The sequence below is a fragment of the Macaca fascicularis genome, chromosome 19, assembly GCF_037993035.2.
Source record: "Macaca fascicularis isolate 582-1 chromosome 19, T2T-MFA8v1.1".
Taxonomy (NCBI): domain Eukaryota; kingdom Metazoa; phylum Chordata; class Mammalia; order Primates; family Cercopithecidae; genus Macaca; species Macaca fascicularis.
The window spans coordinates 63,157,257-63,171,514 of NC_088393.1; the positions used below are offsets into that span (position 1 = coordinate 63,157,257).

A 14,258-nucleotide genomic window follows, 5' to 3' on the forward strand; every position below is an offset into this window, starting at 1 on the left:
CCAAAAGACATGGACAGAAATGTTCATGGTAGCTTTATTTATAGGAGCCCAAAACTAGAAATACAAAATGTTCATGAAGAGAGGGATGAAACAATAAATTGCAATACATTCATATGATAAATACTACACAGCAATAAAAATAAAAACACACAGCATGGACCCACACTTCATCCACAGTGTTGAGTGAAGAAAGCCAGGATCAAATAACTATATACTGTATAATTCCCCTTAGAGAAGGTTCAAGGACAGACTACACTAATTTACGGTGATAAAGATCAGGAGACTGGCCACTCTTGGGGAAGGCGGGTACAAACTGGAGAGGAGGCAGGAGAACCTGCTAAGATGCAGAAAATTTATTTTTGAGACGAAGTTTTGCTCTTGTTGCCCAGGCTGGAGTGCAGTGGTGTGATCTCGGCTCACCACAACCTCCGCCTCCTGGGTTCAAGCGATTCTACAGGCATGTGCCACCACACCCGGCTAGTTATATATTTTTAGTAGAGACGGGGTTTCTCCATGTTGGTCAGGCTGGTGTCCAACTCCCTACCTCAGGTGATCCGCCCGCCATGGCCTCCCAAAGTGCTGGGATTGCAGGCGTGAGCCACCACACCAGGCTATTTGAGACAGAGTCTCACTTTGTCACCCAGGCTAGAGTGCAATGGCACAATCTAGGCTCACTGAAACCTCTAGTTCCCGAATTGAAGCGATTCTCCTGCCTCAGGCTCTCGAGTAGCTGAGATTACAGTCATGTGCCACCATGCCCGGCTAATTTTTGTATTTTTAGTAGAGATGGGGTTGCATCATGTTGTCCAGGCTGGTCTTGAACTCCTGACCTGGTGATCTGCCTGCCTTGGCCTCCCAAAGTGCTGGGATTACAGGCGTGAGCCACCATGTCTGGCTATTTATTTTTGGAGACGGAGTTTTGCTCTGGTCACCCAGGCTGGAGTGCAGTGGCGCGATCTTGGCTCACTGCAACTTCCACCTCCCGTGTTCAAGCGATTCTCCTGCCTCAGTCTCCTGAGTAGCTGGGATTACAGGCATGCACCACCACATCCAGCTAATTTTCTTGTATTTTTAGTAGAGACAGGGTTTCATCATGTTGGCCAGGCTGGTCTTGAGCTCCTGACCTCAGGTCATCTGCCCACCTTGGCCTCCCAAAGTGCAGGGATTACAGGCGTGAGCCACCGCACCTTTCAGCCCACACAATGAAGGTTTATGAAGCCCCAGATTCCAGGGCCTCCACCACGACTCCCTCTCTGCCACATTTCTGGTCCCACTGGGGACTGTGGTCCCTGCCCACTGGACCCAGTAGGTGTAGGTGTGGGGGTCTGGGCCCAGCGGGGATATACACCTTAGTGTCACAGAACTCGGGGTCTAAGCCTGTATCCTCAGATCCACGACCTGACCGGGCAAGGAAAGGAAGGGAAGGGGGTCAGGGTTCCTGCAGGAAGGTTCTCTGAGTGGCCTTAAACAGACCCAGTTGTCTCTTACTTGTAGTTCTCAAAAGTAACTGTAGAATGTGCTGGGAATGCAACACCCCGAGATATGGAGGGACCGGCCAGGCAGCCTGGGCTCCATTCCCGCCTACCCTAGAGACAGAATGCCCTTCAATGCTTGAGCCCAGTGACTCAGGTTTCACCCAGAGTAGAAAACCCAGGGCTGGGTACTTTTTGGGGTCCCTCAACTGCCATACAAGTGAGACACACACAATTGTGACCCTATCCTGCCTAGGCCACTTTCCTAAGCCTTGGGGGATCAGCTCACAATGGATCCTGTCCCTTGCTGCCCATCTGTGAGGAACAAACCCACTTCACGTAACTTTTTGCATGTGTGGCGTTCTGTCTCATCGGGCTCTGGTAAGTTGGTAACCAGTGCACAGGGAACCTGCTTCACAGACCACACGCCATAGTCCCCGGGCCTCCAGAGCCAAGGGAAGCATCCCCTCCTTCCCACAGCCCTTCTTGTTATGGAGGCACGCACCCTATCAGTGGAGCCCAGAAGCCAGAGGCCTTACTCCCCAAGCCCGGGGTGCTCTCGCCCCTCTTACCTGTGGCCTCTGTGAGCATCTGGCCGGGGCTGTTGACCTCATGCTACTGCGCCCACATGCTGGTCCCTGCAGTCAGGCCCTCCACAGGCACCCTGATGTCTGAGGAGTCACTGGCCCAGTGGAGCCAGTAGGGGCAGGTCTTGGGGTCTGGGCCTGTAGGGGCCTCAGGGTGAGGGAGCTGGTGGTCTGAGCCTGCGTGACCAGGCCAGGGACTAGTTTGGGAATGTGGAAAGAAGAGTCATTTGATGAAGTTTGTTTGTGGCTCTAATCATGAGAATAAAGTGCACAGCCTGGCACTTTTTACAAATGTGCACACACACACACGCACGTGCACACACAGGCACACACGCACATGTTGCTGGACAGTGGACAGGTGGTCCCTCTTACCTGTGGACATGCTCAGGACGTCCCTGGGGCCACCTATTCCTTTCCTCTCGGCCCACACAGAGAAGGTGTAGAGGGTCTCAGGCTGAAGTCCCTCCACCCCTAGCCAGCAGTCTGACGTGCTTGTGTTCCCGCTGGTCATGCCCGCCCCCGGACCCAGTAGATGGAAGTCTGCAGGTCTGGGTCCTTGGGGCTGCCCAGCTCAGGGTGATGGAGCTGGAGGTCCGAGCCTCCGCACTCAGGATTCTGACTGCCTTGGGGGCTGAGACATGAGGAGAAGGCTCTGTGGTGAACAGAAGAGGGAATCCCACGGCCCTTCCTAGACGTGCAGGATGGAGGCTGATGGGGTCACTAACCTGCTGCTGTGGCCTCTGTCGTCCAGAGGGCCTGGGGAGGGACCAGACAGGGAATCAGACCCAGGGGTGGTCTGACCTGCAGGATCGGAATGAAGGCTGCTGAGTCCCACCCCACCTCATCCCCACCAGCCACCCTGACTTGAGAGGGAAGATGGAGACGGCGTTTTGCTCCTTGCCCCAGGTCTGGGTCCTGGCAGGGCTGGAAGGAGCCTGAGGGGGATGTGCACAGCGCCTCTGAGAGCTCTGCTTTAGAGAAACACGAATCAGACTGTGAGAAAGCAGACCTTTGAAAAGTCAGACGAAAGGTCGTCCGGGGGCCAGAATCAGGGAGGAGAGACAGGATGCTGGGGCTGCGGGATGCTGACAGGAGGGCAGCGTCCTGTCGCTTTGGACAGCCACGTCTGCAGGCCCCATGCACCCCTGGCATCTGCACACCCAGAGCCCCGTCCCTCCAGCTGCACTTTCCTGTGGAATTTCCTCTTTCCCCGCCTTTCATCAGGTCTGAGTGGACAGGAGGGTAGGAGATGAGGAGGAAGTGGAGGTTTCAAGCCTGTGTGCAATTCTTCAGATCCTCCTCATGCCTGACTCTTACTGAGGGAAATCCCTCAGCTTCTACTTCTCCTCACTCCAACTGTGGATTCCTGTCCTCACTTTCCTTCCTGGTCCCTGTCCTCCAGGATCCCCACCTTCCCTTCCCACCTCTGTACTCTCACATCCGAGAGTCCCGAAATGCAGGTCCTGGATGGAGAAGTCGCCTCTCTGCTGTAAGAGACTCTAAATGCTGACCATGGATGGAGAAGTCGCCTCTCTGCTGTAAGAGTCTCTAAATGCTGACCATGGATGGAGAAGTCGCCTCTCTGCTGTAAGAGTCTCTAAATGTTGACCAGGATGGAGAAGTCGCCTCTCTGCTGTAAGAGTCTCTAAATGCTGACCATGGATGGAGAAGTCGCCTCTCTGCTGTAAGAGTCTCTAAATGTTGACCAGGATGGAGAAGTCGCTTCTCTGCTGTAAGAGTCTCTAAATGTTGACCATGGATGGAGAAGTCGCCTCTCTGCTGTAAGAGTCTCTGAATGCTGACCATGGATGGAGAAGTTGCCTCTCTGCTATAAGAGTCTCTAAATGCTGATCATGGATGGAGAAGTCGCCTCTCTGCTGTAAGAGTCTCTAAATGTTGACCGGGATGGAGAAGTCGCCTCTCTGCTGTAAGAGTGTCTAAATGCTGACCATGGATGGAGAAGTCGCCTCTCTGCTGTAAGAGTCTCTAAATGCTGATCATGGATGGAGAAGTCGCCTCTCTGCTATAAGAGTCTCTAAATGTTGACCAGGATGGAGAAGTCGCCTCTCTGCTGTAAGAGTGTCTAAATGCTGACCACGGATGGAGAAGTCGCCTCTCTGCTTTAAGAGTCTCTAAATGTTGACCACGGATGGAGAAGTTGCCTCTCTGCTATGAGTCACTGAAAGCACATCATGGATGCAGAAGTCAAATAGGGTCTTGGAGAGCAGCTTGGACCCTGTCAAGTATTCAGATGCAGAATCTGAGGACCAGAGAGGGACAGCAGCTTGCCAAGGTCACACAGCCTTGACAAGGAGCACAGCTGGGTTCCTCCTTTCCATTTGATTCCTACCCCCTTGCCACCCTCCCTCCTCATCCTCAAGCCTCCTACCCTTCTCCCGATACTGCATGTGACTGCAGCGGGTTCTGTCCCCTAAAAAGATATGTCCAAGTCCTAACCCCAGGTACCTATGCAGGTGACACTACTTACAAACAGGGTCTTTGCACACATACTTAAGGATCTTGAGATGGAATCACCCTGGGTTTACGGTGGGCCCTAAATCCAATGGCCTGTGTCCCTAGAAGGCTGCAGACACAGAGGGAGGCTGCCCGGTGAAGCCAGTCACGTGAAGACGGAGAGACACAGCCACAGGCCGAGGGAAGCCAGGGATTCCCGGGAGCCTCCAGAAGCCAAGAGGGCAAGGATGGATTCTTCCCGAGAGCCTTAAGAGGGAGCATGGGCAGGAAAACACCCTGATTTTGGACTTTGGGTCTCCAGAACTGCAGGAGAGTCCGTTCATCTTGTTTCAAAGCATCTGGTTCGGGGTAATTTATTTGTGGCGGCAGCCCTGGGAAACTAACACAGACCAAACAGTTCTCTTGGCTCAGTTCTGCACAGTCCTCACTTTATCTCCTCAAATCCACTCCCACCCGACGGCCAGGGAGGGTCCCACTGGGCACCAGGCCTGGTCCATGGGGAGTGACCAAGAACCGTTTGCTGTCATTAACCACGATGGTTAATCACAATGATCTTCCCCAAGGCCTCTCCCACGGCAACAGCAACATCGATGGTTCCACACCCACTTTACTAAGACAAGGAAAACGGATTCAGAGCAGGAGCTGGGGGCGGGCAGACTGTGGGGCCGACACAGAACACGGAGGCGGGCTGGTGGCTGGGAGGGCCACATGTGGGCCTGGCTGAGGAGCCAGGGATCTGGAGTCAGAACCTGGAGAAGGCAGCTGGAACCCAGCAGTGGACTTGGAATTCCGCAAATGGTCCTCAAACGTCTTCAGCTGGAAGCGGCGGCGGCGGTGGCGCCTGCAGACAGGCGTGAGGAAGCTTCGCTGCTGAGGGTGTTTCTCGGGCTGGGCTGATCTGGGAGGCCCAGGTCTTTGCAAGAGGAGAGCGCCTGAATACCGGCCCTTCAAGCTCTCTAGTCAGTCGGTCTTCGCCATCTGGCTCCTGAGGGCCGACAGTGTGATGAGGAGCTGGGCAGCGTAGTAGGTGGTCATGACCACCAGGCGGGCATGGGGCAGGGGCTGGACGAAGGTGTCCCAAGCCAGCACGCCATCAGAGAGTGTGAAGAGCAGCGCGCCCCAGCCGGCACTCCCGCCCCGGGCCAGGCCGCGCCACAGCATGGCCATCAGGATCAGCCCATAGGCTGCCACAGGCAGGCCCATATCGGGCTCAAGGTGCTGGAGCACAAGGCTGAGGTAGGGGCCAGAGGCCAGGATGATGAGCAGCAGCAGGCCAGGCTGCAGGGGAGAGAAGCCGAAGGCCCAGACGTAGAGAAGGTGGGTGGTGGCGAAGGCGGCCATGCCTGGTGGGAGAGGGGTGGGGTGCCAGTGAGGAAGGCCCATCCTGGGAATGGCCCCGAGGTCACCCCTCAGGGCCTAAAATAAGGGCAGTCCCAAAACACCAGGCCCCACCCTGGCCAAGCCTCCTTGCAGGCCTCCCCACATGCAGTGTCCATCCTTGCTCTGCTCAGAACCAACAGGAGGCCCCATCTTCTCTTGGCCTCCAAAGCCCCATGCCCTCCGGCTCACCAGCCACTCTGCCTGGTCACCCTGGCCTGCCTGGCCACAAGCACCTGGCACACCCGTCCCGGAGCCTTTGCACTTGCCCTTCCCCCACACAGGCACACAGCACCTTCTGCTCTGCCCAAATGTGACTTCCCCAGCGACACCTTCCTCAGCAACCCTGCTTCAAACTGCAGCACCCCCAGCGGGTCCTCACTGCCCTTGCCACCCCCAGCTACTGCCCTACACCGCCAGCCCCCATCCCTCGCTGGAGCGTGAGCTGCCTCGGTCATGGCTGCACCCCCCACCGTGCCTCTGACCACCAGAGCTCTCACAGGAGCCCTCTGCACCGCAGGCTCCCATCCAAGTGCTGGGGCCTCCCTCACACGGGTATCCGGAAGGCGTCATGGCAGCTTCCGCTCACCAGGGAGGAAGGCTCCAGGCCAGATGAGGCAGGCGTCCCCCACTGCCGAGCACAAGAGGGCTCCCTGGAGGAGCCGGCTGTAGCCCCCGCCCGGGCACACGACCCACAGGAACCCGGCCAGGCCGAGGATGGGCAGGCACTTGACCAGGGCAGCGACCCAGGACGGCTGGTCCTCGGGAATCCAGAGGCAGAAGTACACGCAGCAGGAGAGGATGAAGGGGCTCAGCCACCTGCAGACATCTGGGCGCTTTGGGGAATGGGGAGCTGCTGAGCCGAAACCCAGCCCAGCCCCCGTTCTTGGGACTGAGATCTTGTGGCTCCTGTCCCACCCCTACCTGGGACCCCAGCTGTACAGGTGTACCCATTCAGGGACCAGGCTGCCAGAACCCAGCTTCCCAGGGTCCCAACCAACTCAAGGACAGCAGCTCCCAGACCCACCGGCTGCTGGGGTTCCAGGGGCCTGGCCCCCAGCCCCAGGCACACCTCGGAAGGCTCTCACCTGGGCTGAGCAGCGAGTCTTCAGGGTCTGCCCCGCTTTGCCAGCGTCCATGCTGGCCTGATACCCCCAGAGCGACCTAATCTGGGAGCGAGCGGCTTCGGGGTGGCGGGGACGGCTCATGGTTACACGTTAACCCAAGGAGCGTCCTGTGGACTCTGTGACTGATAACAGGGCCCGGACAGATGCTGTCCTCACCCTGGGGACGGCCTTGCCTGGCACCCGCTGATAAAGCACTGTTGGCATCGGGGGTCCCTCTGCCCTGCCTGCTGGGACACGGTTTCCTCCTCCTGTCTGCCTGGGGGGGGTGAGGCCCACAAATGCCCGTCCCCTTGTCCTGGGCCCAATCAGCAGAGACGGAGTGCAGAATTCCACGGCCACCCCTTCATGAAAGCGGGGGAGGGGCTGGCTGGCAGGAGCACCCCTGGAGGGATGGGAAGGCGAGTCCGTCCTTCACTTGCTGCCCTAGCCATCTCCCTCCCTGCTCCACAAAACCTTCCCTCATTCTGCTCAACCCCACCAAGCCCTCATGGGCTCCACCACAAACACTGCTTCAGTGGGTGACGAGGAGGGACCACCATGAATGCGGCGAATAAGCCCCCGCTCCTGTTAGCTGAGTGAGCCCCGGGTGACCTCCAAGCCGACTGCCATCCAAGTGAGGACACTGTCCTCATGGCCCGGTCCACACGCTCCAGTTTCCCAGCGCCGCTCACCCGTGCCACTCGCTGCACACCCAGCCTACATTTCCACCTTCCACCTGAAAGACTCAGACCTACTGGGCGCCAGAGCCCAGCCTCAATGCTGGGCTTGGTTACTGGGGGTAAGTGCGGGCAGGAGCAGGGATGTGAGCACGTCGGTGGCTTCTATTCTCTGCCCACAGGCCTGCCCACAGGTGGGGTAGGCCTGGTAGGAGCCCTCACAGCCAGCGCCTGGCCCAGCCTGGGGCCTCTGCAGCCTCAGGCTTCCCCCTGGCAGGACGCAGTGCTGGGACAGACTGGGTCAGAAGCACCCCCAGCCTCTGAGGTGCAGGGATAACAGGCTCCCCACCCCGCATCCCAGAACGTAAGGTCTGACCAGCAGAATCGTAAACTGTCTTCCTTTATTTATATTTGCAATATGAAATAGAAGCTCGGCACGAACGCACGCACACTCACACCAGCCTGGAGGAGGGAGCTGGGGACAAGGCCACTTGGCAACAGGGCTGGGACCCCAGACCCTCAAGGCCCCTAGGGGTGTTGCCGGGGAGGCCCCTGCTCCCCAGAGCCGGACTGGCCTGGTTGAAAGTGCAGGGTCTGGGCAAAGGCACGGCCCCCACTCGGGATCCTCTGGCACCCCCACCTGCGCTGGGCCGTCCCCCATGGTGGACCTGAGCTGAAAGGCCGGGTGTGGGCGTGGCCATCTGCGCTGGAGCATGGGACGGCTGGGCACGTGGGCGGCAACCTTGGGACCCCTAACACCAGCCCCCGCTGGGACGGAACGGGGAAGGCTGTGCTTTGGAGCCGCCAGCCCAGCTTGGTGTCCTCACTTTCTCTCGCTCTCCTCCCTCTCTCTATATATAATATATAATATACGTTTCTCTCTCTCCATTCTCTCTATTTGACTCTCTTTATCTTTATTCTAGGAGGCAATGCTCCAAAACTTCTCTTCTCAGTGCAAATGGGGGTGGGTTGGGCCTGTCTCCCTGACACCCGCCTCCTGGGGGTCCAGAGGAGAGAATGTGGGGGGTTCAGGGTGATGAGGGCACTGGGGGCCATCATGGGACCCGCCCTGCCCCCACCCTGGGAGATCCACGGAAGGACGGAAGATTTGGCCGCCGCTGCCGCACCAGGCAGCTATCTGGAAACAGAGGGAGACGTCGTGTGAGGGTCCAGCAGGCCCAGCCCCACCTACCCAGCCCCAGGCTGCAGCCACACTCACTGGGAGCCTGGGGATGCAGGCCCTTCCGGGGCAGAGCCATTGGGTATCGGAGGAGGCGTGAGGGCCTGGGCACTGTCACGGGAGAGAGGGGATGTGCAGAGGTCACTTCCTGCCCCACCAGCCCTGCCGCGCCCCGCTGCCCTGGTGCTCACCTCTGGCTTTGGGGAAGCCCCAAGGGCTCTGGGCTCTTCTCCCCATCTGTGGTCTGGGGGCGCTGGTGGGCCCCGGAGGCTGGGACAGAGGTAGCGGGGTCTCTGGTTGCACTGTGGGTGAGGAAAGTGCGGCTGTCAGCGTGGCCCCCACTGTCACCTGCTGACACCCTCACACCCCAGACGACTGCAGTCGGCTCACTGGGTGTGTGTCTGCCACCTGCCCCACCAGGAGGGGCCTCCCAAGGACTCAGCTGGCTCAGCGTGGAGGGATGGCATGGCCCTGGGCAGGAAGACAAGCAACCCTCTTCCCGCCTCCTGTCCCTGTGGAAGAGGCACTCGAGGCCAGCTGAGACAGCCCCAAGGGGCCTTCTGCATGCTCTCACCCTCCCAATCCTTCACACCCTCCAACGAGCCTTTCCCAACCCTGGGGCTCAAGGGCCCCAAGCATCCCAGGCTACTAAGAGAAGAACCAGCCTACAGAGTGCAGGGGCCGGGGCACAACATGAGGCTAGGCCTGGGGGTCCTGCCAAGGAGACCTGGAGCAGCTCAGGGACAAGATGAACCCAGAGCCCACCTCACCATGGAGGAGAAAAGGCTTCTCCTGACACGCGGCCCTCACCTTAGCAAGCCCCACCTCGCCGCTCACCTGTCCGAGGAGTTGGGGGCAGAACGGATCCCGTGGAAGGTGGCCTGAAGGTCCCCGATGCTAACCAAGGCCTGGCAGGGGGCTGTGGGGGATGAGAGATCTCAGCTGCAGCCTCCCAGCAAGCTCAGAGCTGGCCAGGCTGCTCTCTCTGCCCAGGGCCACAGGTGGGCAGGGCAAACTGGGGCTCACCTGAGGGCTCTATGACTTTGCTGCCTTCTGTGGCTTCCTGAGGTGCTGAGGGGGGTGTGGGGTCCTGAGACCTGGCAGATGAGAGGCAGCCCAAGGGGGCAGCTAGGGTTAGCACTCGAGCCTATGAGAGGACTGGGACCCCATGGCCACCTCCTGGTCTCGGGATACCAGCGCCATCCAGCCCGTCCCATCTGGTTCTCACCTGAGCTGCAGGGCATCACGGGCAGGAGGGCTGGCCAGGTCCTCGGTGGGGAGGTCCTGGGACACACTGAGGGGTCCCTGTGGGGCTGGAGGCCCAGTGTGCAGCTCTTCCTCCCTGGAGACTCGGGGGCTGGTCGGGGCATCTGTAGGCACTGGGTCAAAGGTGGCTGTCCAGCTGGGGCCTGGGATGGAGTTGGGGGAGCGGCACAGAGGGTGAACTCGGTAGCAGGCAGACAGCCCAGTGTACACCTGACCACACCGCCCATTCATTCACCTGGAGGCTGAGGGCCAGGGCTGGTGTAGGACATGGGGGTGGCCCCTCCACGGGCTGCACAGCCAATGCCCTCCTCGTCTTCCTCCTCCTCCTCGTCCTCCTCTTCTTCATCCTCACTGTCTGTGCTGCCTCCACTCCTGCCCCAGAAACCGCCTCGTCAGCTAGCTGTGTGGGACAGACCAGCCGACACCCATCCCGTTCCCTGCGGCCCAGGGCCAGCCCGAGGAGAGTGGGCTGGGATGACCGGCAGGTCACAGAAGGGGTCAGGGAGTTTGGGGTGTGGTGACACCAGGAGAGGCTGGGAGAGTTCTGAGCCAAAGGTGAGAACACAAGCGGGCAGGGACAGAATGAAGCCGTAAGGAGACCATTCGCCCCCAATCTTCCATGCAGAGTAGGCCCTAGGAAGTGGGCTGAGACTCAGCCATGGCAGCCAGAGCAGACAGACCCACTCACCAGCTCTCAAGTCACCTCCCAGCTGTCACCTCACACTGTCACCACAGTGACAGGCCTTCCCACCAGCAGCCCCACCCTCTGGACGGAAGGCTTCACACTACTCTCTCTCTCCCTCCAACTAGAAACTCCAAGAAGGCAGAGATGGCTGACTTTTGCCACTGCTGTATCCTCAGCCCTGAGAAACCACCAGGCACCCATAGCTGCTCCAAAAATACTGGCTGAATGTTGACTAACACACACCTGTGAACATGAAGAAATCCAAGCAATCTATGTGCTGATCAACCAGGAAAGGGGTAAGCAAAGTCACATTAAAACTAAGCTTTAACAGGGAGAGTGCATGCTGGAAAATGCAGCATTAGGAGATTTTACTATCGTGTGAACATTCTAGAGTGCACTTACACACACCTGGATGGGAGCGCCTACTACACACCTAGGCTCTATGGTACAGCCCTATTGCTCCTAGACTACAGACCCGTACAGCATGTTATGGTACTGAATACTATAGGCAATTATAACACAATGGTAAATGTTTGTGTATCTAAACATAGGAAAGAAACAGTAAAAACAGAGTATTATAATCTTACAGGACCACTGTCTCATATATGGTCCATTATTGACCCAAAGATGCAGTATGGGACTATATACTATGTCTAAAATGCTGACTAAATATTTTTGTCTTAACAGAGTAACTGACTACTTTAACTGGAAAGTAATATATCTGTATATAGTTAAAAGTAAACGAAAACACTCAATGACCAAGGAGTATAAAGGAAGCCCCTCAACCTAATACAAGGCATCTGTCCAACCCCACGACTAACAGCACACTTAAACGGTGAAAGGCTGCATGCTTCCCCTAAGATCAGGAACAAAACAAGGAGGCCTGTTCTTGCCACTTCTGTTCAACATTGTACTGGAGGCTAGCTAGGCAACCAGGCAAGAAAAGGAAATTAAAAGCATCCAGATTTGAAAGGAAGGAAAATGATCTCTATTCACATGACATGATTCTGTACCTAGAAAATCCTAAGGAATCCACTAAAACTATAAGAATTCATAAATTACTTCAGCAAGGTTGCAGGATAATAGATCAACATACAAAAACCTATTGTATTTTCATACACTTGTAACAATCTGAAAACAATTTCAAGAAAATTCCAATTACAATAGTATCAGAAAGAAGAAAACAGGAATAAACTTAAAAGAAATACAAACCTCATACTCTAAAACCTACGAAACACTGTTGAAAGAAATTTTATGACCTATATAAACAGACACCCATGTTCATGCATTACAAGAACCCTTTAAGAAACTTAGCTGGTTTCTTCTTTGAAATTAATAAGCTGATCCTAAAATTCATATGGAATCTCAAGAAATCCCAAATAGGTCAAAACAATCTTGAAAAAGAAGAACAAGGTTGGTAGACTGAAACCTTCCATTTTCTTTTTTTTGGGAGATGGGAGTTTCCTTCTTGTCACCCAGGCTGGAGGGCAATGGTGCAGTCTCAGCTCACTGCAACCTCTGCCTCCCAGGTTCAAGCGATATTCCTGCCTCAGCATCCTGAGTAGCTGGGATTACATACAGGAAACCACCACCACACCCGGCTAATTTTTGTATTTTTAGTAGAGACAGGGTTTCGCCATGTTGGCCAGGCTGGTCTCAAACTCCTGACCTCAGGTGATCCACCTGATTGGCCTCCCAGAGTGCTGGGATTGCAGGTGCAAGCCACCGTGCCCAACAAACCTCCCATTTTCAAAACTTACTATAAAGCAACAGCAACCAGGGCAGTGTGGTACTGGATAAAGACAGACTGATGGAACAGAACAGAGAGGGAAGAAACACTCTCTCACACATATGGTCAAATATTTCTTTTTTACACAGGTGCCAAGATGATTCAGTGGAGAAAGGACAGTGTCTTCAACAACTGGTGCAGGGAAAACTGGTTATCTACATGTAAAGAGATGAAGCTGGACTGAACCCCCACCTCACACCATATACAAAATTTAGCTCAAAATGAATTGAAAACCATAGAAATAATGCTATAAAACTCTTAGAAGAAAACAAAGGGCTAAGTCAAGATGCTGGATCCTCCCAAAGTGCTCCTCCCAAAGTGCTGGGATTACAAGCTTGAGCCACTGTGCCTGGTTAATTTGTTGATTTCTTAATGCATCATCTAACCTTGTTTTTGAGACAGGTCTGGCTCTGTTGCCCAGACTGGAGTGCAGTGGTATGATCTCGGCTCACTGTAACCTCTGCCTCCCTGGCTCAAGCAATGACACACTTGTGCACCAACAACACGTTCAGGAGTATTCATAGCAGCTGCACTCACAGCAGTGATCAACAGGAACCTGCCCAAAGGCCTATCAACTGCAGAACAAGCAATTCAAGCTCATCACGTACAGCATGGCCCCACTACACGAGAGCAAGGGGCACCCAAACACACAATAGGGAAGGAACTCACGAGTGGAGTGCTGAGCAAAAGAGGTCAGACACAAAAGGAGATGCTACATGCTGTATTAAGTGAAAACAGAGACAAAACTCATCTACAGGGTTAGAAGCCAGGACAACTTGACCCTCAGGAGGGAGGATACTGGCTAGCAGAGGGGATGTGGGTACCGGGAAGGTCCTGCTCCTGGGTCTGGGCACTGAGGAAGGATGTCCATTGGCCACACACTCAGGATCTGTACAGTCGTCTATACTCACGTTACATGTCAATAAAAAGTGAAAACAGCCTAATTCCCAAATCAAAAGTCATAAGGCAAAAACTCAGTTGCAGATGGTGACTTAGTGTTCATGCTGTCAAATCTACATGGCATGAACCCATTTCATCACAGCAATTCTGGGGCCGGCCAGTAATAAGAGAAAAAAAAACAATGTAACATTTGCACTAAAAACTGATCACAGCCTCACTGGAGAAGGACGTCATCGGCTCTCATTTTACTGGAATCAGAGGAAAGAGAAGCTGCCTGGGACCATCTTACCCCCCTTTCTAGGAAAACATGCATGAGAGCTAACAAGAGGAAGTGAAGTTAAGGGATGAAGGAGGGAGAGGGGGGAGGCGGGAAGAGAGATGCACACAGACCAAGCCATATCTCAAGGACCTGCCTATTTTTTCAGCCACAGAGATTATCCCTTTCTATTTATAACTTAAACTCATTTGAATTAGATTTCTTTTAATTTGTTGATTCTTTTTTTTTTTTTTTTTGAGACCAGGTCTTGCTCTGTCACCCAGACTGGAGTGCAGCGGTGCGATCTCAACTCACTGCAACCTCCGCCTCCCAGGCTAAAGCGATCCTTCCACCTCAGCCTCTCAAGTAGCTGGGACTATAGGCGCATGTCACCAATCCAGGTGATTTTTGTATTTTTTTTGTAGACACAGGGTTTTGCTATGTTGCACAGGCTAGGTCTCAAACTCCTGAGCTCAAGTGATCCATCC

General features: G+C 55.3%; 2 protein-coding genes across 5 annotated transcripts in view; both read right to left on the reverse strand.

The window, feature by feature from the left end:
* Positions 1–5,123: 5,123 nt before the first annotated feature.
* Positions 5,124–7,077, reverse strand: LOC135968403 (lysoplasmalogenase TMEM86B). 2 transcript variants are annotated; one of them, XM_065534940.2, is made up of 3 exons: positions 7,000–7,077; positions 6,501–6,747; positions 5,124–5,877 (listed from the first exon to the last, which is right to left on the reverse strand). In XM_065534940.2, exons 1-3 carry the CDS (start codon positions 7,048–7,050, stop codon positions 5,495–5,497), a joined length of 681 nt encoding a protein of 226 aa, XP_065391012.1. In that variant the 5' UTR covers positions 7,051–7,077; the 3' UTR covers positions 5,124–5,494. The 2 variants fall into 2 exon arrangements, with proteins under 2 accessions (XP_065391012.1, XP_073880912.1); XM_074024811.1 differs by lacking the exon at positions 6,501–6,747.
* Positions 7,078–8,078: 1,001 nt separating this feature from the next.
* The window catches only part of PPP6R1 (protein phosphatase 6 regulatory subunit 1), a 31,028-nt gene continuing 24,848 nt past the window's right edge, over positions 8,079–14,258 (reverse strand). For all 3 annotated transcript variants that reach the window (XM_045380953.2, XM_074024808.1, XM_065534935.1), the window contains 7 exons: positions 10,376–10,512; positions 10,103–10,283; positions 9,901–9,971; positions 9,712–9,793; positions 9,066–9,176; positions 8,914–8,985; positions 8,079–8,832 (listed from right to left, as the gene is read on the reverse strand). In XM_045380953.2, coding sequence (XP_045236888.2) covers positions 8,829–8,832; positions 8,914–8,985; positions 9,066–9,176; positions 9,712–9,793; positions 9,901–9,971; positions 10,103–10,283; positions 10,376–10,512 — 658 coding nt within the window. In that variant the 3' untranslated portion in view covers positions 8,079–8,828. The remainder of the gene's footprint in view (positions 8,833–8,913; positions 8,986–9,065; positions 9,177–9,711; positions 9,794–9,900; positions 9,972–10,102; positions 10,284–10,375; positions 10,513–14,258) is intronic.

Excerpts from the sequence above, each read along its gene's own strand:
- LOC135968403 (XM_065534940.2), bottom strand. The coding sequence starts at position 7,050 with ATGGACGCTGGCAAAGCGGGGCAGACCCTGAAGACTCGCTGCTCAGCC. Across the intron at positions 6,748-6,999 it reads AGACTCGCTGCTCAGCCCAG|CGCCCAGATGTCTGCAGGTG; the intron begins GTGAGAGCCTTC and ends CATTCCCCAAAG. Across the intron at positions 5,878-6,500 it reads GCCTGGAGCCTTCCTCCCTG|GCATGGCCGCCTTCGCCACC; the intron begins GTGAGCGGAAGC and ends CTCTCCCACCAG.